This window comes from Myotis yumanensis, unplaced genomic scaffold (genome assembly GCF_028538775.1).
Source record: "Myotis yumanensis isolate MYYU_CA2020_CCGP unplaced genomic scaffold, mMyoYum1.0.hap1 SCAF_1, whole genome shotgun sequence".
NCBI classification, from domain to species: Eukaryota; Metazoa; Chordata; class Mammalia; order Chiroptera; family Vespertilionidae; genus Myotis; species Myotis yumanensis.
The window spans coordinates 52105480-52129280 of NW_027223752.1; the positions used below are offsets into that span (position 1 = coordinate 52105480).

At 43.4% G+C, this 23801-nt stretch overlaps 1 protein-coding gene across 1 annotated transcript in view; it reads right to left on the reverse strand.

Moving 5' to 3' along the window:
- Positions 1–308: 308 nt before the first annotated feature.
- Positions 309–23801, reverse strand: part of SNX1 (sorting nexin 1) — a 44257-nt gene continuing 20764 nt past the window's right edge. Inside the window, exons 2-15 of the mRNA XM_070421197.1 lie at positions 21546–21654; positions 16844–16971; positions 16345–16411; positions 12808–12851; positions 10450–10591; positions 9744–9822; positions 9203–9278; positions 6522–6635; positions 6247–6340; positions 5005–5210; positions 2496–2639; positions 1884–1964; positions 1338–1409; positions 309–741 (exon numbers count right to left, since the gene is read on the reverse strand). Coding sequence (XP_070277298.1) covers positions 691–741; positions 1338–1409; positions 1884–1964; positions 2496–2639; positions 5005–5210; positions 6247–6340; positions 6522–6635; positions 9203–9278; positions 9744–9822; positions 10450–10591; positions 12808–12851; positions 16345–16411; positions 16844–16971; positions 21546–21654 — 1407 coding nt within the window. The 3' untranslated portion in view covers positions 309–690. The remainder of the gene's footprint in view (positions 742–1337; positions 1410–1883; positions 1965–2495; positions 2640–5004; positions 5211–6246; positions 6341–6521; positions 6636–9202; positions 9279–9743; positions 9823–10449; positions 10592–12807; positions 12852–16344; positions 16412–16843; positions 16972–21545; positions 21655–23801) is intronic.

Below are 23801 nucleotides of genomic sequence, written 5' to 3' on the forward strand. Positions count from 1 at the left end.
TTCAAAATAGACTCGCCCAGGCCGAAAACCGACTTCTGCGCATGGGCCACGAAGTTTCAATCGCACTGTACGTGCGCGCCCGCACGTGGTATTTTGTAGAAGAGCCACACTCAAGGGGACAAAGAGCCGCATGTGGCTCGCGAGCCGCGGTTTGCTGACCACTGCCCTAGGAAGCAGCAGCACAAAGTTGTGAACTCCTGCCGAGAGAAACTTACTCTACCTGGGCAGCGCCTTGGTTAGGAGTACTCCCGACCTGCTTCCCAACTGCACCCCAGCCTAAAGGAAAGAGCACCACAGTCTGAGTCATGTGACCTGATTTTAAAATATTTTATTACATAATCTTTTCATGGCACCATCAGGAGTAACAGAAAACGTTATTCCCAGTTCCTAACCACATCCTGAAAAATATACATATGTATTTATATATTTATATCAATACTCCACCCTATCCCATAATTCCACCACCTATTATAGGTCTTTTGCTTAAAGCAAGAAACTATTCTCTCAGGTAAGAAAATATATATGGAAGCTAAATGCAGGAAGGGTTAGAATGACGGGACAGCTGCTGCGGGGCAGGGCGGAAGGGGAGAAGTCAGGTTAGGCAGGATGCGTCAGGGTCCAGCAGAGGTGGAGGAGGACAGTGTATAAAAAGGCAGCGTCGGGCAGGTGGGCTCTGGTGTTCTTGGTCCATTAGGAGATGGCCTTTGCCTCAGGAAGGAAGGCTTCCCAGTACTTTGCCAGCTGTAAAGAAGTAGAGACAGTAAGCATGTGCCCCCATCGAGTGGCAGAGCCTGAGCTTGGAAGGGAAGTAAGCACAGAGCCATGGCACTCCCCCAAGAGCCTCAGCCACCCCACAGGGAGGCCTGAGGTGAGGTGGAGCTGAGGAAATGGCCAGCCACATGGCCCAATATCTCTCTAGACTTAGAATAATCTCTGAAGACAATCCTGGTTCTGCCCCAGAGGAAGCATCCCGTGGAGGTCACAGCTTTGCCCAGCTCGGTTAGCTCCTCGCAGTGGGGGCCATTGTTCCACATATGGATTGGGTTAGGTGGTATTAAGGGGTTAAAGGGAGAGGAGAGTTGAGCTTTGTTCTTAAAAAACAAACTCATTTTAGGATTAGGGCAGTCCTGTTTGGCAAAAGACCCTATTGGATGTTCCATGTTAGAGCAACAGGGCCTACTTTTAATTATTGATTATAGCAGGGCACAGGCACCCCCTGCCCGCCCCCCCATGCCCCCTCTCCAGCAGGGCCAGCCCATCCTGTCACAAAGCCACAAGCAGGCAGCTGGTCTGTGGAGCACACAGCAGAGGATGAAAGTCGTGTGTAACTTACATACCTGCTGCTGTGAGTACAGGAGTGTCTCAAGGTACTTGATCACGTGGTTTCTGAAGTCCTTGGATTTCTCTTTCTATAGGAGACAGGATTCTACACTGACCACCCAGACAGTGCTTCTTCCCCTCTTGATAGGATGGTGGTGGGTACTGCTGACCAGTGCTGCACAAGCTCAGGAAGTGGAGCCAGCAGCTGAAAGAGCTACCATTTCCAGCCAAACAGCCTCTGCCAAGGTTTTTCGCGGTTTTTTGTATGGCGGGTGTGGGAAGGGAGGAGACAGGACAGGAGACCACAGGGTATATGACAGCTGCAAGTTTTATTTTGTGTCTAACTGTTCTAGTTCAGCAGCAACAAGTGCCTTAGGAACAAACACACAGACGTGAACATGAAGACACACACACATACACACACACACAGCCACTCCTTTTCACAACAACTGCCAAGTTACTGGCAGCTCCACCTGTCTCTCTACTCAATAGACTTGGACAAAACCAACACCACTACGAAAGCAGGCACGGCACACCTGTGAGAATAAGATCTTCTATCTCACCTCAAAGCGTATCACTTCTTTTCGGACCACAGCTGAAATCCTTTCAAAGTCCCTTTCATACTGAGTCACCCGAGACTCCCACTGGGAAGAAAGAGGAAAAAAAGGATCACTTAACGTTATGGTATCATTATTAGTCTTTGTCTTTGGACAGCAATCCTATATTTGAGACCTCAATTGGTCATTCTGTCTGTCTGCCCCTCTGGGTAAGATCAGACAGCATGTGGGGATTTAGCGTGTAAGTGAGAGTCCGGCAGAGGCCACCTTGGGGCTGGCTGGAAGGGATGCCTGGTTCGCAGGCCGATCCTGCATCTGGGAAAGCTCGTAACTGCAGAGCTCTGGTCAGGTCCTCACCAACAAGGCTGGCGCCCAAAGAACTGAATTCGTTCTCACCAGGGGGCATAGCTGAATTACCTTTTCCAGGACCCCGCCAGGACCCTTCCAGCAGAGACTGACTGAAGTCTGGGTGAATGGGAAGAGGAAGAGGGCAGGCCTCAAGGCCAGCCAGCAGCCACCGTCCTTCACACTCAATCACCTCTCTCACCTGAGGTGGCGTGCCAGCATTGGGTGCAATGGGACCACAAACAACCCTGTCAGGCTGCTTCGGGGCCTCACCTCCACGATCTCGTCCTTGGCCTGCTGCAGCTTGTCGGGCTTGTTGGCCCACAGCAGCCGAGCCTCAGCCTCTCGCTTCTTCTGCAGTGTGGCTTGAGCATCCTGCCAGCGCTGCCACGTCTTCATGCGCTGGTCGAAGGCAGCCTGTGGGGTGAGGTGTTGGGGAAGAGCACAACCAGCCCTCAGGAGCTCCACCGGCTCCGCCTGGGGGGGCTCTCCCAGTGGCTGGGCTAGGGAAGGACCAGAGCAAGGGCAGGTTTCGCAGCCCAGTGTTAGTGCCCAGCTGAAGTTTAATGTCCAAAGCAGAAGCTTGGGTAAGACTCCTCTCCCAGCCTCCAGCGGGCCAGCGCCATGCTGCTGCATGCCACTCCCAGGCTGGATGGCTGGGAGCACCAGAGGTGGCCTGAGGCCAGTGCCCAGTACGACAGCGGCTGAGCGCCTCCCTCAGGCCAGCCAGTCCATGAACCTACACACTCCTCCTGAGCGCTTGCCATGTGCCAGGAACTACGAACACAGTGGGAAATGAAACACACATGGCTTTCCTTTCATGGAGCTTATACTCTACTAGAAAAGACTGACATTATGTTAATAATCACCAATAAGTAATTACAAGTATGCAGAGTACAGAGAAAACAAGCAGGTACTTTAATAAACTGGGGACCTAGCTTAGCCTGGGAGATATATCAGGGAAGGCCAACATAAGAAAGTAACCTTTAAACTGACAACCAAATACTATACAGGGTTAGCTCAATAGATCTTTAAACACTTAAAGGCCCCTCAGGGACATGGTGCTATTGCCCCATCCATACACTCAATTGCTCTAGGCTATCAAGTGCCCCAAGAAGCTCCCTAAAATCCACTTGATGGTTTTCCCTGGTTCTAGTCACTTGCCCACAATCAAGATTTCCAGACGACAGTTGTTGGCCTAACCAAACCATCCCATATCCCCACTGGCTTTGCAGGCTTCCAGACACAGCCTGGGGGAAAGATGTGTGCCTGTGGCCAGCCTCTCAGCCCTGTTCCATTTGCTCCCTTTCCTGGCATAACAAGTTCCCTGGGGGTTTTCGAGGTACAGGGCTTTGCTGAAACTTGAACCTCAGGGAGTGAGATGCCACCAAATTTACTTTCCCCAGCAGTGCCACTAGGATCACTTGAAATTTCTTAACAGCTCAAAGTCAAAGGATTAGGTAAAGGGTGACCTCATACCCAAGTAAGACTCAAGCCTAACCCCAGGGCTCACAGCGGTACAGCCCAACTTTGGGGAGAGGTAGAGGAAATCTGCTCCCTCTCTATTCTCACCAGCAGCTCACGACCATGAGGAGGGCAGGCAAAGTATCAGGGAAAAGCCCAGCTGGCAGCTCTGCGCTCTGAGGCCTGCTGCCCCAGCACCTGGAGCTTTAGGCCAGGCCTCCCTCACCCCTGTCCACAGGGGCTGCCCCTGCCCAGGCACCATATCCAAGCTCTGCCCTCCAGGGATCCCAACGATGCTCCTCTCTGACAGGTTCCCCAGAGAGTGCTCTTCCCTGGAATGGCTCTCCAGTCTAAGCAGTCTGACCAGTTCTAACAATTCCAAAGCAGGTTATCTTTCCAGCTCTTATCACTCTGGGTTAGCAAACCAAAACGCAAAGTGACAGGACAATGAGCAGGCCCACAGAGGAAACGAGAGCCCTGGAGCAGCTCGGCTCCTGACAGCACAGGAGCCTCTGCGCAGGGAGATGGGGGATGGGGAGTGAAGATGGCTCCGTAGCAACTCAGAGGCTCATTCATTCTGGGCCCCTCAGATCAGAGGCAGACGCAGGCCTTACAGGGCTCTTTCCTCTGTCTCAGGGATGTCATGCGAGAGCTAATCCCACTTCCCAGTGAAGCTTCCTGGGCTGCTCCGAGAGGTCATGGGAAACCAGTGTCCTGGTCACCAGGAGAAAAGGTGAGGTGCTTGACCTGAGGGGCAGGCTGCAGTGTTGTTACCAGTGTGGTCAGCACAGCACACAAAGGGCTCTGGTGACAAGCTCTCTCAGCCCCTGGCCACACTCCTCCATGCAATGCCAAGCTGGTTCTGTGTAGTTACCTGACTGCTCACATTGGAGGACAAGTGGAAGCCAGCAAGAGCTCTTACCAGGGCAGAGCCACCGCTTACTGTTAAGGAGGCAAAGACCAAAGGACTGAGGAAATGACTGCGCCAGGGCGCCATGACATAAGCCTTGCTTGAAGAAAGGAGCATGAGGACGCTGTCCAGCTTCAATAATAAGGAGGGGCGTATTGGGAATTCAAGAGTGGTCTTTTCTCCTAATGCACTTAAAAAACTGGCTGTGGGCCTCAAAATGACTTAGCAATAACCAGCTAACAGTTAAATGGTTCACAGTTTCTTGGTTCACAGGATGCCTTCTCTCTTGAGAATAGAAAAAGTTTCAGCTATTCTGAAGTATAATGAATGAAACTTTTTTGGGAAGGGGAAGAGCAAAGGGAAGACAAATGAAGTCAAGGGGAGGAGAAAGAGGAAACAGAAGCTTACTCGGACTATGGCCAGGAGGCGAATGTAGTCACTCAGGAGCTCGGCAAGGAGGAAGAAGTCACTGTTGGCCTGTTCTTGGTGGAGCTGCTCAACTTTTTCTTCCACCTCAGCCAGCTGGGAGAGCGCCCGTGACAAGGCTGTGTTGTCCTCTGAGCTCCCAAGCATGGCTAGACTCTTGGCAAACTGGGCCGTGTTCAGCGCTAGCTCTGGAAGGAGGAAGACAGCAGAACCTCTTACCTCACAAGGAAAAGGGACAAGTCAAAAACAAAACGACACAAAAACAAAAAAAGAAAAGGGACAAGTCAGCTGGTGCCTGGCGTGTCTCAGCGATGCTGCCCAGTCACACCACAGTCAACTGCATTCAGAAAGTGAGGGAATGCAGCTTGGCCACAAGAATAGGGAGAGGCACCTGCTGGCGTGAGTTTCACTAGCTGGGTCCACCTGGGAAAAGCAGCTCCACTATTCCTGAAGAGCCAGAGGCCAGTTAATACTAACGGGCCAAAGGAACGATTCTGTTTGTGCTAGAGCTCATGGTAAGAAGCCTGTCTGCATGAGAGTGAATGCTGTGCACGCTGCACAGTCTTGCATATTCTAGAGCAGGACAAATTTTTTATGTGAAGGGCCACATATTTTAAGCTTTGCAGGCCACATTTGGTCTTACGTGCTTTTTAAAAAATTCATCCTTTAAAAATGTAAAAACCATTCCCAGCACAGCAGTAGGCCCTGGGCCAACCCTTGCAATGGTCTCATTCTAATGGTTTTTGCCTCTTTAGGTTTCTGGTGATCCAGCATGCTTAAGGCAGAAAAGGAAAGCATTCAAACTTGGCAAAATTTACTAGCCCTTTAGCAAATCTCACTAAAGAAAAATGAGAAAGGGTTAGGAGACATACCTGGTTTCCCTACATTTACAAATTGCTCATTTGACCAGGTAGCTAAAGTCTGGGATATCATTTTGTGGATATAAGCCACCAACTCAAATCATACCAACAGAAGCCCACGTCCCAGGTCTAGCTGTACCTGGGATGGCTCCCTGCCCAGGTAGAAAGTACAAGGGCCCACAGTGACTGAGTCACGTTTCTTGCCAGGAGATGCAGGCATATCTTTTCGATCGGAACATCAGGACCAGGTGGGCAGAAAATTTCAATTTGAGTGGCTGAGAGGCTTGGGAACAGCATGCCCTCCCATGTCCAACTCACTGGAGACACCAGTTCCCCGGCTTCAAGTGCATTCAGAGGTTGTTACCTTTCCTATGGTTGACTAGAGTTTCTACAACAGCATGCAGTTTCCGTAAGCGCTGCTCCTCACACTCTACCTCCTGGAGCTTCTCCTCAAACCACTGAAACACACAAGCCCAGAGCTTTAACGGAAGCTATTCACATAGGCACAGCGCAGTCTTTCCTTAGCAGTTTTCAAAAAAGGAACTGTATTATCTTAAAAAGAAAGTCTCTAATTTCAGGATTTCTCAGGGCTTCCGATCTGTAAGCCTGAGGGAGTGGGGGCAGCACAGGGCTACTCACAATGTCTGATTCATTCATCTTGATGGTCATTTTGCTCACTGCGTCTGTGGCTTTGTTGAACATCTTGAGGAGACCAGCGCCACTCAGTGTCTGGGTACCCACAGCACGTGGCAGCTACAAGACCAAGAAGGCGGGGATGGCAAGTTATCTGCTGCCCCTATTTTAGGTTCAGAAGAATTAGTATCTATCAGATGGCATGCCCAAAACATGCCAAACGAATTATTTGAACTGTAGATTGTTGTTTTCAAAGGCAGACACATCTATAACCAGCATGTACAGAAAAAAAAAATCAAAGGACCATGCTAAACAGAATCAGCAACATTTTCTGCTTTTGATAGTGTATGCAGAAAGCAGTGTATGAATGTTATGGGGCCAGGTGACCTCATGTTGAGATTGTCTGTGCACCCAGGCATGAAGTGCTTAAATACCAAGTATGCTTTTGTCAAAAGTCAAAAATTCCTTTGGATTAGCATACTCTGCACACACCTGGACTTAAGGTCTCGAAAGTCTTTGAAGTTGTGCTCTGATTCTATTTGGATTTTCCCCAGTGATTAAAGATCCAAGGACAGGAACGTTATTTATTCAGATTGTGGCTATGTTTAGCGATGATCTAATTAAGCAAAAAAAAAAAAAAAAAAAAAGAGCCAAATATTTATAACCATTTGATTGGTTCAGTGTTTCAGAACTTTCCTAAGGCATGGATGGAAGGGATGCTGAAAAATCTATATATACAGCATACCATAATGAAAAATTAGATTTAGGACACTTACGGCAGTAATCCTCAATATGGCATTATTTTGCCACTACCCCCCCCCACCCCACCCCCCAATTTGGCTGTATCTGGAGATAATTTTGGTTGTTAAAACTGGGAAGGGGTTGCTACTGGCATCTAGTGGATAGAGCTGTACAATGCAAAGAAGGATCCAGCCTGAAGAGTCCCCAGTGCCCAGTGTACACAAACCCTGCTCTAGGGGAACAAAGTGGGATAAGTGGGTGAAATGGAAGAATGGACTTAGGAATCCCAGAGGAGGAATGAAAAGATTTAAAGCGTCAGACAGAATTTTTAATTAAAAAGTTACATTTTTGCGGGGGGGGGGGGGGGGGGGGAGGGAGAGGGGAGGAGACCCATATACTTAGTAGCATTTTCTTTACTAGAATACTAGATACTTTTTGCAAATTAAAAATTAAAACAAAATGAAAAATACAAAATATAGTCTTGTCCTTTTATTTATTTCCTTCTAGTTTTCTTTCCTATGAGATACATTATTTTATTATAGTGCTTCTTTTTTTTTAATCCTTGCCCAAGGATATTTTTCCATTGCTTTTAAAAAATATATATATATATTTATTGATTTCAGAGAGGAAGGGAGAGGGAAAGTGAGATAGAAACATCAGTGATGAGAGAGATTCATTGATCGGCTGCCTCTTGCACACCCCCCACTGGGGATTGAGCCTGCAACCCAGGCATGTGCCTTTGACTGGAATAGAACCTGGGACCCTTCTGTCCTTGGGCTGACACTCTATCCACTGAGCCAAACTGGTTAGGGCTCCATTGATTTTTAGAGAGAGAGTGGAAGAGAGAGGGAAAGACAGAGAGAAATATTGATGTGATAGAAACACATCGATTGGTTGCCTCCTGCACACACCCTGACTAGGGCCTGAGCCAGGGAGAAGCCTGCAACCAAGGTACGCGCCCTTGACCAAAATAGAACCCGGACCCTTTGGTCTGCAGGCTGACACTCTATCCACTGAGCCAAGCTGGCTAGGGCTCTAGCGTTTCTTTTGATCCTTAATGACTAACGTATTTGTTTCTTTTTTTCTTTTTTTAAATATATTTGATTGATTTTTTTACAAAGAGGAAGGGAGAGGGATAGAGAATTAGAAACATCGATGAGAGAGAAACATTGATCAGCTGCCTCCTGCACACTCCCCACTGGGGATATGCCCACAACTAAGGTACATGCCCCTGACTGGAATCGAACCTGGGACCCTTGAGTCCGCAGGCTGATGCTCTATCCACTGAGCCAAACCAGTTAGGGCGACTAACATATTTCTACACCTGTATTTTCCTGTTTCACTTTTTATCATTATTTTAATATATGCTTCCAGCAAATATATATAAACATTTCTGTAAACTTTGTTTATGATGAGAACAAAGTACTTGCTGTATTGATATGTTTTACTTAATTCTTCAATTGTTAGCAATTGGGATGTCTCCAATTTCTTACAATCGTGAATAGCCTACAGATAGCCTGTAAAAAAAAGACTGTTCACTTGAATCAACACTTTTGCTACATGGCAGTTCTGTGGTTTGTGGTAACTGGTTTTGAACCAATGCCCCTCAGCTCCTGGCACAAAAAAATGTATTCAATTTGAGGCAAGTAGTAACCTATGAAAGACATGCCAAGGACTTGCCAAATAGATCACTGTGTTGATCCAGTAAGAAAACTAGATTGCAGTGTGACCTCTACAACCAGTTGCTTTTGACTATAGGCAGAGCTTCTTTTCTTTCAAAGGCTGAAAATACTTGTCACTCATAGGTGTTTACAAAGTAGGATATAGTCTGGTACTAGCCTATATGCATGTTAAATGTTCAAATATTCATTGAATGAACTAGTTTCATTTCGCGAGGGACAGCTATCAATTATGAAATTCAATTATGAAGTCCGTACAATACTAACCTCTTCTTTTTCCAAGAACTCCCTGACATCAGGGTCCTGTAACATGGTAGGATGGTTCACAATCCTCTGAAGGTACCTATGGGGTAAGCAGTTATCTGGTTAGTCAGGCTGGCCTCCCTGGTTCTGAGTGTCATAGAGTGCCAGCAGGGTTACAATGTCTTTCATTACTTTAAAACGTCCTCAGATAAGGCGCTTAAGTATAACTCTGTTTGTAAGCACATTCAAGTTCATGTTCTTCACATTTATAAAAGGGGAGGAGAAATAACTGGTCAAAGAGACCTCAGTTATTCATATTTGACTGTCCAAGGAGAGGAGGACTGCTTGCCTACTCAGGATGGGGAAAGAAAAGAAGATGGTCTGTTCCTGAGCTGAGTGGGTAAGAGACTTAGGGAAAGTCAGGCATACTATGAAGGTGTAAATCTTTCATTCACCCAAGTTTCTCATCTCTACTAACTCCAGTGAACATCTCACAATTGAGTCTAAGGTTTCAGCTTCTCACTAGTCCTCATGTTACTCAGGAAAATGGTTGTATGGCACTTACCTTTCTAGAGCAGCCCTCCGTTTTTCAAGAAATTCTGCAGAAGAGGAATCTTCTTTCCCGACTTTTACTTTTGTCATTCCTGGAATGGAATTTAAAAAGCAAAAATAATTAATAATCATCATGAAAAGAGTACACCTGTAAGAAAGCCCATAGGAGGAAAGGCAATGAGAACAGCACTGCAAAACAGAATCAAAGGCCGCTTCAATGTCATGAGCATCAACCAAAGGTCCTTTACGCGTGTCATTTGTGAAATTAGTCTTGAAGCGCTGAAGGATCTAGACTCTGGGACTTGCAGAGTCTATGTTTTCTAAAGGGGGGGGGGGCATGGGACTCTGAGTATAGATCAAACATCAACTGAGGATGATGGGAAGGTTCCTTTCCCCCAATCCCCATCCAATTTACATTTCAATTTGGAAGGAACAGCAATCATTTAAGTCTCCTAGATACCAACACACACACACACACACACACACACACACACCCCTACCTGTGGAAGCTAACACTAGGATATTCTACTATACCAAAGGAAAGAGAACATGTCAAAACGTGCTATTTCTTTAGAACTCATGAGCCTTACAGGAAAGTACTGGAAATATTTCTTTTCTAACCACAAGACTACATTGTTACATGAAATAGTTTCAGTAGAAAATATATTGCAGAAGAATGCAAAGAACATACCCAAGCGGATTAGAGAGCACAGGCTTACCTATTAGGCTCTTCTCAGGTGGAGGAGGGACAATGAAGCCATTCTGAGAGTGTTTCTCTGAAAGCTTCTCATAAAGACCCAGAAAGTCACTAAATCTTCTTTTCACTGCAAACTGTTTACTTCTGAACATTGGTAAGCTCGTCTTGGGGACAGAAAAAACAGAAGGCAGTTTCATTCCAAATAAGGAATGAAGGAGTATCTTGAAAATTGTCCAGCTGACATCAAAGGCATTTATTTCCCAGATCCCTGTCTCAGCCATCTGGTAAATAACTTTCTCCAAGGCTGAGAGTCTTAAATTTTTGGAGCTATAGTTACCTTTGGCTATCTGGAATCTACAGAGCCCTTCTCAGAATAATGATTTTAAATGCATGAAATATATAGGATTACAAAAGGCAGCCGATTAAATTCAAGCGTACAGTTTCATTCCCAAGTTAAGAACCCTTGCTCTATGGAAAAATGTTAAAGCTAGAATTCTATTCATTCTTCCTGCACTGACTTATTAAGGATGTTAGCTGCTGGAATTAAAGCAGCCAAACTAAAGATAGACTAAACAGTGCTTCTAAGGGGGAGGGTCAGATGAAATGTCTAAGCTGTACACACTTTAACCCCTAAGGTGTCACAGGATATAGAATTTACAGGAGACAGAGAAACAAGTAGTAGAGAGACAACATAAAGCAGATTTCTAGTAAAAAAAGACTAGGCCAACATGAAATGAGAGATCATTTAATACTCACCAGATAGGCAAACTTGAAGGAGAATGGCCTTGCCAATGATTAACAAGAAAGTGTATCAACAGGAACTTTTACACAGCCAATGGGAGTATTAATTGGTGCAAAGACTAGGCTGTATTCCTTTCCAACATCTGCATGACCCAGGGGAACTATTCATGGCTCTATACCCTAGAGAAACTCTTCTATGTGTACACTAGGGGACTATGCAAGAATGTTCATAATTCATAACTATAAAAATAGCAAATATGCCAAATATCTATATATATAAAAGCCTAAGTGACCATTACGACTGAATAACCAGAACAACCCGTTAATCAGTCAGCTATGATGTACAATGACCACCAGGGGGAAGCTCCTGCATTAAGTGACTGCCCCCTGGTGGTCAGTGCGCTCCCACAGCCAAACTCCCGCAGCCAGCCAACCTCCCATGGTCTCTTCCCCTGGCCGGCAGGCCCCAATCGGCCCACTGCCCAATGTGGTGGCAGTGCGGCTGCGAGGGAAGGAGGGGTGGGGGAGGCGGGAGCGGTGCGGTGATGGGGCAGCCATTGCCTCCTCTCCTGACCTCATCGCGGCCTTTGGGCCCTGGGCTGGGACGGGGGAACCAGGGGTGGGTGGCAGCAGATGTGGCCCCTTTCCCAGGGGGGGCTGAGGGCTGGCTTCCTCCTTGGGGCCAGCGGCCAACCTCCTGCAGTCCCTCCCCCTGTCCCTGCCTCGATTGCCAGCCCAGCCTAGGGTCCCCACCCATGCACGAATTTGTGCACTGGGCCTCTAGTTCACAACATAAAAACAGATAAGTATTTATGTTATAATCACACAATAAACTAACTGTAGCTACACACAGCATGGATGGGTTGAGGAACAATGCTAGTAAAGAAAGCACTATTTTCAGCATGATGCAATTTTTATGAAATTCAAGAACAGAGCAAAACAGTATATTGTTTAGGGATACACATATGAAGACTTTTTAAATAAAGGAGCGACAACTCAGAAGAGTAGTCACCTCTAAGGTGTGAGGCAGGAATATGACAGGGAGAGACACAGGTGGGATTCAATGGTACTCATCTTAAGAATGGTGGTAGGTTCAGGGCTTCATTTTTTATGCTTCATAACATGCATACAACATTGTGTAAGTTTTGTATGCATTAATATTATATAAAAAAGGAAGACCAGACCTAAGAGCAAAAGGTTAGGGAAAGTATTAAAAGGAAACAAGTAGTTCTACCCTAAGCTAGCTCTGGGCTTGGTTTGCTCTTTCAGAAATACTGTCACATAGGAAACATGAGAAGAACTGACAATTTTTAAACAGGTGATATATAGTTTGGGGCAATCCACCAAACTAGCTCTAAGCCACATAGTTCCTGAGAGGGAGAGGACTGTATCAGATACACTGCATGTCCTAATAAAACTTACAAAGTTTCACACTGAAACGGTAGCTCTCTGGAAGAAAAGTGGAAAGGTTTGGATGAGATTACCAAGGGGATGCAGGCTTGCTCCATCTTGAGGAAACTTGAAGGAAGATTTTGGCAAAGAAACTACAGAAATACCCAGAAAAAATCTGAATGACGACCTTCTGGTATAAGCACCCAAGTCTATTAAGGCAGCCATCAGAAGGGTCACGTGGACTCACCTGTGTTGTAACTTTGTAGGCTACATAGGCATTCATACCATCCCCTGTGGGAGAACAAGAAAGCAGTAGAGGATTATTCTGTAAACCAAAGCAGTGCTAATCTTGTTAACATTTAACCAGGAATCATAAGCTACAGGAGCCCTGTATAAGAAGGGAAACTTGTTTCATATCCAAGCTTTATATACCATCCTAAATTCAATTCCTACTTTGCCTCAGGGCCTTCATGCATTTCATGCCCCATGGATGCTGGCTGGGCCCGTTTGAGTTAGACAGAGTCAGTCCCCTGTTCAAAGCCAGGCTCCATTTATGCCCTCCACAAAGCAGCACTGGATACTGACAATCCATCAGTTGTTATCATGCCAATATTTGGGCTGGTTGCACACATCTGTCTAAAACCAAACAATTCTCTTGCTGTGTAAAACAGGAGGAGGCAAAGGAAGCAACTGATGCAAAAGGAAACAAGTAGTTCTACCCTAAGCTAGCTCTGGGCTTGGTTTGCTCTTTCAGAAATACTGTCACGGCCCCCTCCATTGGTGCTGGGGGACATTGACCTCTCTCATCTAACATGTTCAACCAGAGCAAAGGGCCTGGCCGGAAGAGACTTTAGCTGCCTAATATCATACAAATCTCTCTTTCTGGAGGAATTGTGTTTCTGAAACAGCCTTTGACTGTTAAATAATTTGGGATTCAAGCAATTGTTTTTCTCTTTTTATTAGTGCCCTGACCTAGGCCACTGAGGGACATAAAGGCACCATTGACTCCCTGAGCACTTAAAAGACATACATTGGATTGTAGACAGATACAGCTCTGATGTTTGGGGCTAGACTCTGGTGTTTGGGGTTGATTTTGTCCCTTTCCTCCCCACCCCTTGGTTTTTCCCCACACCAAACAGGAAACCTAGGTCAACAATTACTACTTGGTTAAGCTTCTGAACTGGTTGTGGGGTAAGGGCCCCGGGGAAGAAGGTGCAGTACTGGATCAGCAGGGTCATATACTGCAACTTGGTTTCAGTGAGGTGGCTGGGAAAGTACACAAAGAAGCTGTGTACCTATATAGGAATAGAGGGCTTGCCTTCTCTACCTTGCCAGCCCTAATAAGAGTATGTATAAAATGGAAATCATATAGTCAACTTTAAAAATTACTTTATACTGATTATTGCTGTTAGTTCTCTTCTAAACCACTCATACTGCATTGCCTAATATCACTAAGGATACTTACCACTGATAAAAGGAAAAAGATATCTAGATTTACTTTATAGAAAAAGTCTTAAAATTTTCATTCATAGTCCAGTAGTCATAGTCAAATATCCAAAAGGTCAATCCCATAATCTACTGCCTTCAATTAAGAAAAGTCTAAGTGCACATATACATAAAACACAGTAGCAGCCCTGGCCGGTTTGGCTCAGAGGATAGAGTGTCGGCCCCTGGACTGAAGGGTCCAGGGTTCGATTCTGGTCAAGGGTACATACTTTGATTGGAGGCTCAATTCCTGGCCCTGGTTGGGGTGCATGCGAGAGGCAACCAGTCTAGGTGTCCCTCTCACATCAATGTTTTTCTATTTGTCTCTCCCCCTCCCTTCCATTCTCTCTAAAAATCAATGGAAAAATATCCTCCGGTGAGGATTAACGCACACAAAATACCCCACAGTAGCAAAGCAGGATCTTCAGACACTTTGCCTACATATCATCTGCTCTCACTGAGGAAATGTGTGAGGAAAGAGAAATACTTGCATGTACAGACAACTCACAAGATATAGAAATGGGCTAGCAGTACAGCAGTTTTAAATTTATGTTAATTTCCTAAATAACTTCAGAAGTTGAAGATGGCATATGCAAATTACCAAGACTGAAAAAAAGCATGTCCTGATAGAAGTAGGATTCTAATTTTATTTAATGTATGTGGAAATGAGAACCTCATGTTGAATAAACAGCCCATACAAATAAAAGGTGTTTCAATAAGATCAGGCTTTGAACATGAAAATGCTTTAAGCAGCTGGTTCTTGGCACCAACCTAAGATGAAGACTTATCCTCAAAAGTGACTTGTATTTATTTATTTATTTTTAATATATTTTATTGATTTTTTACATAGAGGAAGGGAGAGGGATAGAGAATTAGAAACATCGATGAGAGAGAAACATCGATCAGCTGCCTCCTGCACACTCCCTACTGGGGATTTGCCTGCAACCAAGGTACATATCCTTGACCAGAATCGAACCTGGGACCCTTCAGTCCACAGGTCGACGCTCTATCCACTGAGCCAAACTGGTTAGGGCAGTGACTTGTATTTAAATAAATCTGATCCACATGATGTTTAAAAAAAATGGGTTGAATTGTGTCCCCCTGAAAAAGATATACTGAAAGTCCTAAATCCCAGTATCTCAGAGTGTGACCTTATTTGGAAATAGGTCTTTATAGAATTAATTGTGACATGACAGGAAAGCTACGATTGGTCCTCAATTTCCTCTGTTGTTGGAAAGCGAAGTGTATAAGATGCTCATAAATATCTTACCAGTGCAACAGTCTAGGAAAAGTAAAACTCAACATTTTAACGACAAACTGTTTTGGTATAAAGTCTAACTAGACCAGGGGTCCTCAAACTTTTTAAACAGGGGGCCAGTTCACTGTCCCTCAGACCGTTGGAGGGCCAGACTATAGTTTTAAAAAAAACTATTTACAAATTCCTATGCACACTGCACATATCTTATTTTGAAGTAAAAAAACAAAACGGGAACAAATACAATATTTGTATTTGCATGTGGCCCGCAGGCCGTAGTTTGAGGACCCCTGAACTAGACTTTATAAATTCCTATTTCTAATTCAGCATAGACAGAAGGTTGGAAATTACATTTTTCCACTTAACCAGAGATTAGGAGGACAAGGCTCTGTATAGCATCTTCTGTAGGGATATACCTGGAACAAGGAAAGTTGAGGCCTGTTACTCTCTGCTCACTAATAGCTTTCACAAGCTTGGGACATGGAGAGGTTATTCTAAAAATCCAACTTCTGCAAAAGTTAAGTATTGTGTTTCAATTTGACCAAGATCCAACCTGGGTCTTTTATTCTTTACCTAAAATAAAGAGATGCAGACCTCCCCCCTTCATTAGGACAGCAGAGTACATGATAAATGGTCTGTAACAAGAATTTCAAACTTCTTGAGGGAAAAACAAAGTCAGTATCCCCAAAGTATAGAACATGTGTCTTTTTGGGTGTTTAAATGGGATTTGTGATCTCAAAAGGGAATAAAATGGTTTAATTAACTCTGTGGGAGGAGGAGATGTCTGGATTTTTAAAAAGGGATTCTAATAGTATTTGAGTCTCTGATTTTTATGCCTAAAGCCAAGAAAAACCTAAGTAAAGTACTGGGTAATTGACATTTCTGGCCTTAGAAGCATAGTAACGAGTATAATTTTACAGGAAAGATAACGAGGAAGTACTTTACAATGGCTAGTTCAGTTCTGGACTTGACTATCTAGAAATTAGCTAACTATACTTCCCACAGCCGCATCCTAACGTCACAAGGAGTCCCAAGTACACTCACCTATCTTCTCAGGATCAGTTATACCGACTGTCAAATCAAATTGGTCTTCCTGTTCTTCTTCCTCTAGCTTTTAAAGAGAAAACAATCATGAGACTATAATAAAAAAGGCTATTAATTTTACCCTGTATTAATATTGTACCAATATAACATCAAGATTTATCCTTCTATGCATCAGTGTTCAGTTGTCCATTCCCAACAATGCCAATGAACCAACTTCCACAATTTTAAGTTGGGAGGCTGTTCAAAGGTCTTTGTTACATCTATTATCTTAAAACCTTATTTTGATCATAATGAATAATTGCTAGATTTTGGAAACTTGCCTCTGTCAGGCTAAGGAGGGAATGAAGAGTTTATACTCTTGAATATGGGAGCTTCAGACACTAAATATTTACTCAGGGTTCATACTCAACTTCAGACTGGCAACATAGTTCTAAACACACACACACACACACACACACACACACACACGCACGCGCGCACACACACACTAGATTCTCACCTCCTCGTAGCTTTGCTGGGGTTTAGAAGAATTTGTGGCTTCCTGTGGAGGAAGAGATATGAGTGTTTTGGCTGGCACCTTCTTCTGATTATTCTGTGTGCTGTCCAGTGATAGCTCCACTGTGGCATCTGAAAATAGTTAATATTTTATAATAAAGGTTAATAATGCGTCTTTAATGGTTAAACTTCAGTTCTATAGGCTGTGACAAGAACAAGAGCAACCACTCTCAATACTCAGAGGTTCTCAGACTAAGAGAATAAGAATCATGAAATTTTTACATGTATAAAAGGGGAAGATGGTAAGGGAAGTATTCTTCTAGCACAAGCTTAATAGAGCCACATCTTTCATTTCTAAATAGAACTACTTGGCTACCCCCTCTTACATAGAATTTAGGCAAGAACTAGCTATCAAGCAAAAAGACTACAGAGCCAAAGTAAGTATGCCAATTTATTTTACTCTTAGGAATATTCCTTCAAAATCTTATATGGATCCTATTTAATCTTTTTAAAACACATATATGTTTTAATTGATTTTTTTTAGAGAGAGAGGAAAGGAGAGGGAGACACACATACACACACACACACACGAAAGGAAAAACATCAACATGAGATCGGCTGCCTCTTGCATGTCCGCAACCCGGGCATGTGCCCTGACCAGGAATCCAAGTGGTGACCTTTTGGTGTATAGGATAATGCTCAACCAACTGAGCCACGCCAGTCAGGGCCTATTTATTCTTGTTATAATTGTCGTAAAAGAAGAATAAGTTTGGTTACCTACATTATAAGCCAATATGATAGGAAAGGCACATATACTGACATTAAAGAAATGATATCAAAGGAAGAGTAAGAAAAACTATAAACTAGAAAAAATGGACCCAAGATACAAACATACTAACACCTATGAGAAGGACTATTTGCCACACCTGATGATGGTACTGTTGCTTTAGCACATTAAAAAAAAAATTGATTTCAGAGAAAAGAAGGGAGAGGGAGAGAGAGATAGAAACATTAATGATGAGAGAGAATCATTGATTGGCTGCCACCTGCACGCCCCCTAGTGGGAATCGAGCCTGCAACCCCAGGCATGTACCCTGACCGGAATCAAATCTTGACCTCCTGGTTCAACCATGAGCCACACGGCCAGGCATTTTTAGCTCAATTTAAGAATTGTTCACAATTATAGTTATAGATCACCTTGCAAAGATTAAGTTATGTTTAATATATGTGGTCCAAGGAGGATAAAAAGATGTGTAATATCTAAAAACTAGAGGCCCAATGCACGAAATCTGTTCAAGGGGCTCAGCCCTCACAGCCGTGGCGGCAGCCTCAGCTTAGTCTGGAAGGTCGTCCGGTCTAATTAGCATATTATACTTTTATTATTATAGTTCTTTCTAATCAAAACAGTTTTACAAAATAGTGCTTAAGAGCTGCTTTTGTCTATCTTGGAAATTTCAGTTGAGCAGAACAACTCATTCTCTAAGTGACCTAGAGAGGATACTTTTAAAAGAGCATTATGCACCATTTCTAGGCATCAACATTTTTTAGGCCATTTTTTTAAAAAAAGCAATTTTAACTCAGAGCAATGGAGCTAGAAGTTCAACATCTAAACAGCTCAGATGTTTTTTTCTTTTTAATAAAAAACAAAGTTAATATCCATTTGGGTTTGGCTTGAACACTAGGTATTCAATTTTAGCCCTTAGGGAATTCTAAGAAAGTGGTTTCTTTTTCTTTTCTAGACTTTCATTTGGAGCTAAAATGAAACCAGAGACAGGGGTCTATAAGATGCAACCAAATACTAGATCAATGTCTTAATCATTAAATGTGAATCATGTCTACAAATAAAGTTGTCATACTGTTGGAATCCAGTCCCTATCAGGAAAAGAGTGGTAACATAATGTGATGCTGTGGGAGTACAAAACAAAAAAGTATACATAACAAGTTAGGATTCTGTGAAACAAGCAACCAGCTGAAGTATGTTTAAGATATTCACATCATGCAGGCCCCACACAAATAATTAAGTTAACAAATGTGTTTAGAAATGAAACAGGAGGTGCTTCTTATTTAAAACCCTTGGCTTATTGGAGTGCTACTAAGAGCTCTTTGAAGAGCTGTGGCATTTTTATTGAAATTCATGTGACAAAGAGGTCAAAATTTACATGTTTTTTTCTCTGTATTATTCCCCCCCTTTCTCTTTTTTTGTTTGTTTTGTTAATTCTCATCCAAGAATATTTCTTTCATTGATTTTTTTTTTTAGAGAGTGGAAGGGAGGGGGAGAAACAAAGAGAGAGAGAGAAACATCGACGTGAGAGAGACACATCCATTGGTTGCCTCCCACACATGTTGGGTGCTGGGGATCAAGCCTGCAACTGAGGTATGTGCCCTTGACCAGAATCAAACCCGAGATCCTTCAGTCTGAACGTTAACACTCTAACCACTGAGCAAAACTGGCTAGGGCTCTTCCCTGTACTCTTGATAAGAGTGATGGAAAAGCTTTTGGGCTCCATCACAGATACTCTGATCATCACTAAACTAATCATGTAGAAAATATAATATCTTAAATTTCCAGTCAATATCTAAAACATCTTGAGAAGTTACTCAAGTCCTAAACTAAATGTCTCACTGTAAGCATTCCTTTCTGTATTTTATGATTTTTTCTTAGTAGTGAGGTAGGTATTAGCTGCTTATGAAAGTAGCAGGGGAATTAAGTAAATCAGAGTCCTCATTAGTAATAAATATGTCCCTAATAAAGATTTTCTATATGTTCATGTAAATAAAATACAACCATTGGGGCTATCAGTTACATTAAGATTTCAGGTCTTCTTATAAGGAAAGATCATATAAATGTTAAGGTCCCAAAGATAGAAAAACCTTCTTTTCAACCTGTTATATATCTAAAAACAGTTCATTATTTTATATTTCTCTTCCAGAAACTGTATCCAAAAAATAATCACTCCCAGAATGATTAAATAGTGTGCACTTTAAGTTTCAGAGATGAAAGGAACTGGAAAATCTTCTAAATCTTTATAGATCTTCTTCTAACCTCTCCTTCCCTTTTGTCTTTTAAATTTCCTAGCAGAATTCTAATGTGAGTTTCCCAGAATCTTACCCTCGATGCTCTCATCTTGCCCCTTCCTCACTCTTCTCTCCTTTAAGGATCACATTCCCATGGCAGCTTCAACCTCTACGAAGAGGTTCTTCTAGTTCTTCCCTCTTATCCCAGGGAGAGCACCACAGTTCAAATCCCCTCCGGGGCATTTCCCTTTACATTTCAGATTTAAATATCTAAAACTCTAACTCACTTTCCTCTCAAAAGCCAGTTTCTTCTTTGGAATATAGTTCTCCAACAGTACCATTTTCTTCTCAGTCCTTAGACTGAAACCTATAACTCTGTCTTCAATCCTGATTTTTGGATACCTAGTATGTCCAATCACTAACACGAGAATTTGTTGATTTCTCTTTTGAAAAGTTTTTACCTTTCCCTTCCTACTTCCATCACCTTATTTTTGCTTTGTCATTTCATTCTTGAACTAATTTGTGAATACCTTCTGAAGTTTCTAATCTTTGTCCACTACAATCCATTTTATATAATAATTCCACTAGATCAGTCTTCCTAAAACATTATGTTGCCCAAATTCAACACTGCCAATGGCTCTTAATTGGCCCTAGGATGAAAATTTAAAATCTTCAAGATTAAGAAATCCCCATTCTATACCATTGTTTTTCAAACCGCAGATTGTGTCTCATTTGGTGAATTGTGAAATCAATTCAATGGGTTGCAAATGTCATTAAAAGAGAAATAATAAAAAATTTCAGATTGTATTGAAAGTTGTAAGGAAAATTTAAAAAAAACTTGTTTCAGATTTATATCTATCTATATATAAAAGCCTAAGCGACTATTACGACCGCTCAACTGGTCTCTATGACATGCACTGACCACCATGGGGCAGACGCTCAATGCAGGAGCTGCCCCCTGGTGGTCAGTGTGCTCCCACAGCCAACCTCCTGCGGCTGGCCAACCTCCCGCAGTCCCTCCCCCTCAGGGTTGGCCCCCATCAGCCCCGATCGGGATTGGGTGAGATGGGCCCGATCACCTCTAGTAAGTATATATGTATGTAGATTTTAAAATATATTTTTATTGATTTCAGAGAGGAAGGGAGAAAGAGAGACAGAAACATCAATGATCAGAGAGAACCACTGATCGGCTGCCTCCAGAATGCCCCCCACTGGGTATTGAGCCCACAACCAGGGCATGTGCCCTAATGGGGAATTGAACTGTGATCCCTAGTTCATAGATCAATGCTCAACCACTGAGCCATGCCAGCTGGACAGTAAGTATATATTTTGGATGATGACAATAAAATATATTTCTTACTATGAGTCTTGGTCATAAAAGTATAAAGCCACTGCTTTAGTCTGATCTCAGACCTCTCTAAGCTGCCATGCCTTAGTATGTCTATCATTCCTCTGGTCACATTTATATTTCTGTTTAATAGTTTGTCTAACTGACGCTCTTAAGAAGCTATGTATTTATGTTTTATTCCCTAAACCTGCAAGAATCTTGATGGCAGGGACTGCGTTTTATATATTTTGAATCCTTCACAATCCTAATTATGCAGATGTATTTTTTCCTAGAGGAAGGGGGAAGGTTACTTTAACTCAGTAATTTAGAAGATCCCTAGTATAAGTGTTGAGTCCATACTTGCCTGCAAAGAGATCCTGTGGCTCTTGATCTTGTTCCTCATGGATTCCATTTTCTTTGGAGCCATTGCTGATAGGAAAGGAAGTAATTCTCTTTGGATACTGGGGCTTACTCTAAAAAAAAAAAAAAAGAGATACTGTGAATAAGACAGTACCATTAAAAACAAACCTATAAAGTGACTTTTGAATGGTTTTATTTTAGCAGAATATTTATTCTGGCCCTGGATGGGTAACTCAGTTGATTAGAGCATTGTCCTGATATGCCAAGGTTGCAGGTTTGATCCCTGGTCAGGGCACATACAAGAATCAACCAATCCTATATAATAAGAGTGTAATATGCAAATTGTCCCCACAGGCCATCATTCGACCAGGAGTTCGACCACTTGCTATGATGAGTGCTGACCACCAGGGGGCGATGCGGAACATAGTGGGTATTGGCGACACGGCACTGGCAGCAGTGGAGGCACTGCCAGCCCCAATGGGCCCCAATGAGAGCGGGACCATGGTGGGATGGTGGAGCAGGTGAGTGGGTGGCACCAGGCCAAGGCGGGTATGAGCAGGGGCCTGATCACCCTGCCGATTGCCCTGCAGATGGCGACCAGTGGTGAGGGAGCTGGGCGGGGGGCGGGGGCCCTGGCCCTGATCAATCGCCCCGCAGGCGGGATGGTGGAGCAGGTGAGTGGGTGGCATCAGGCCAAGGTGGGGTGCCAGGCAGGGCTGCGGAGCTGTGAGGCTGGGGGTGCAAGCTGGGACCCATCTCTGCAGGCCACCCTGAAGGACCCCACCCAAGCGTGAATTCATGCACCTGGCCTCTAGTGAATACACAAATAAGAGGAACACAAAATTGATGTTTTTCTCTCAATATAAAAAATATATAAATAAATGAATATTTTTCTTTTTAAAGAAAAGAAAAATGCAGCCTGCAGACAGGTTCCATGCCTTCAAGTCTGTGGATCATTTTTTTAAAAAAATTATATACATATTTTTAATTTTGTTGCTGTTGTTGTTAACCTCACCTGAGGATATTTTTCCAATTGATTTTTAGAGAGAGTGGAAGGGAGAGGGAGAGACAGAGGGAAACATCGATGTGAGAGAGACACATCAATTGGTTGCCTCCTACACACACCCTGACCGGGGAACCTGCAACCAAGGTACATGCCCTTGACCAGAATCGAACCTGGGGCCCTCCAGTCCGCAGGCCGATGCTCTATCCACTGAGCCAAACTGGCTAGGGCTGTGGGTTTTTTTTTTTTAAAATATATTTTTTATTGATTTCAGAGAGGAAGGGAGAGGGAGAGAGAGATAGAAAGATCAATGATGAGAGAGAATCACTGATTGGCTGCCTTCTGCATGCTCCCTACTGGGGATCGAGCCCACAACCCGGGCATGGGCCCTTGACCAGAATCGAACCTGGGACCCTTCAGTCCGAAGGCCAACATTCTATCTACTGAGCCAAATCAACTAGAGCTCATTGGTTCTTTTTTTTTTTTTAATTTAATTCATTGGGATGACACTGATGAATAAAATTATATAGGTTTCAAGTGTACAATTCAATGAAAGTGACTTTTAATGCATCGTTCAGTCACTCCCACAGTTATTTAGGAGAAGATAGGGGCACTAGTCAGCCAGTTCAATAAGCAGCAAATCAATATTAGTGCTGTAAGTGCTGCCCAAGTAATCACAGAGCTGAAATAAACGGATACATTTTAGAGTTAATTTCTAATACCATAACTGCTGAAATGCCCTACCCCAAAGCTCATGATACTGATGCGGGTATGTGTATACAGAGATAATTTTCAAAAGAACCTGTCCAAACGGATTTCTCCTTCTCAGTTGATGACCTTTATTCTTTCAAATGCTGACGGGGCACATTCTAGTGACAAGAACCCCACACTGGATCCAGTGGATTCCAGTATTTAAGCTCTGATCCTGCTTACTTTGTTGTCTTGGCTAAACTGTTCATTGAAACCCAGTTGTGTGGATATTACTGATCCCTCTGGAGAGACAAAAGAAGTTTTAACACTTTACACCTAATGCTGTTGTTAAAATAACTTATCTTTTCATCCTTAACTTACACAGACACAATTTTCAACCATACCCTGTCAGAACAGGGGAATAAAAACCAGTCATGCTTAGCTTCGTGGGTACACAGTGAAAATACAGTCAGTCCATGCCCTTTATCAAAAGCTCAGCGATCAACCACAAACAAGTGTGGGGAGAGACCCAGACCAGTTACCAGAATAAACAAAGCTGGATTGTGC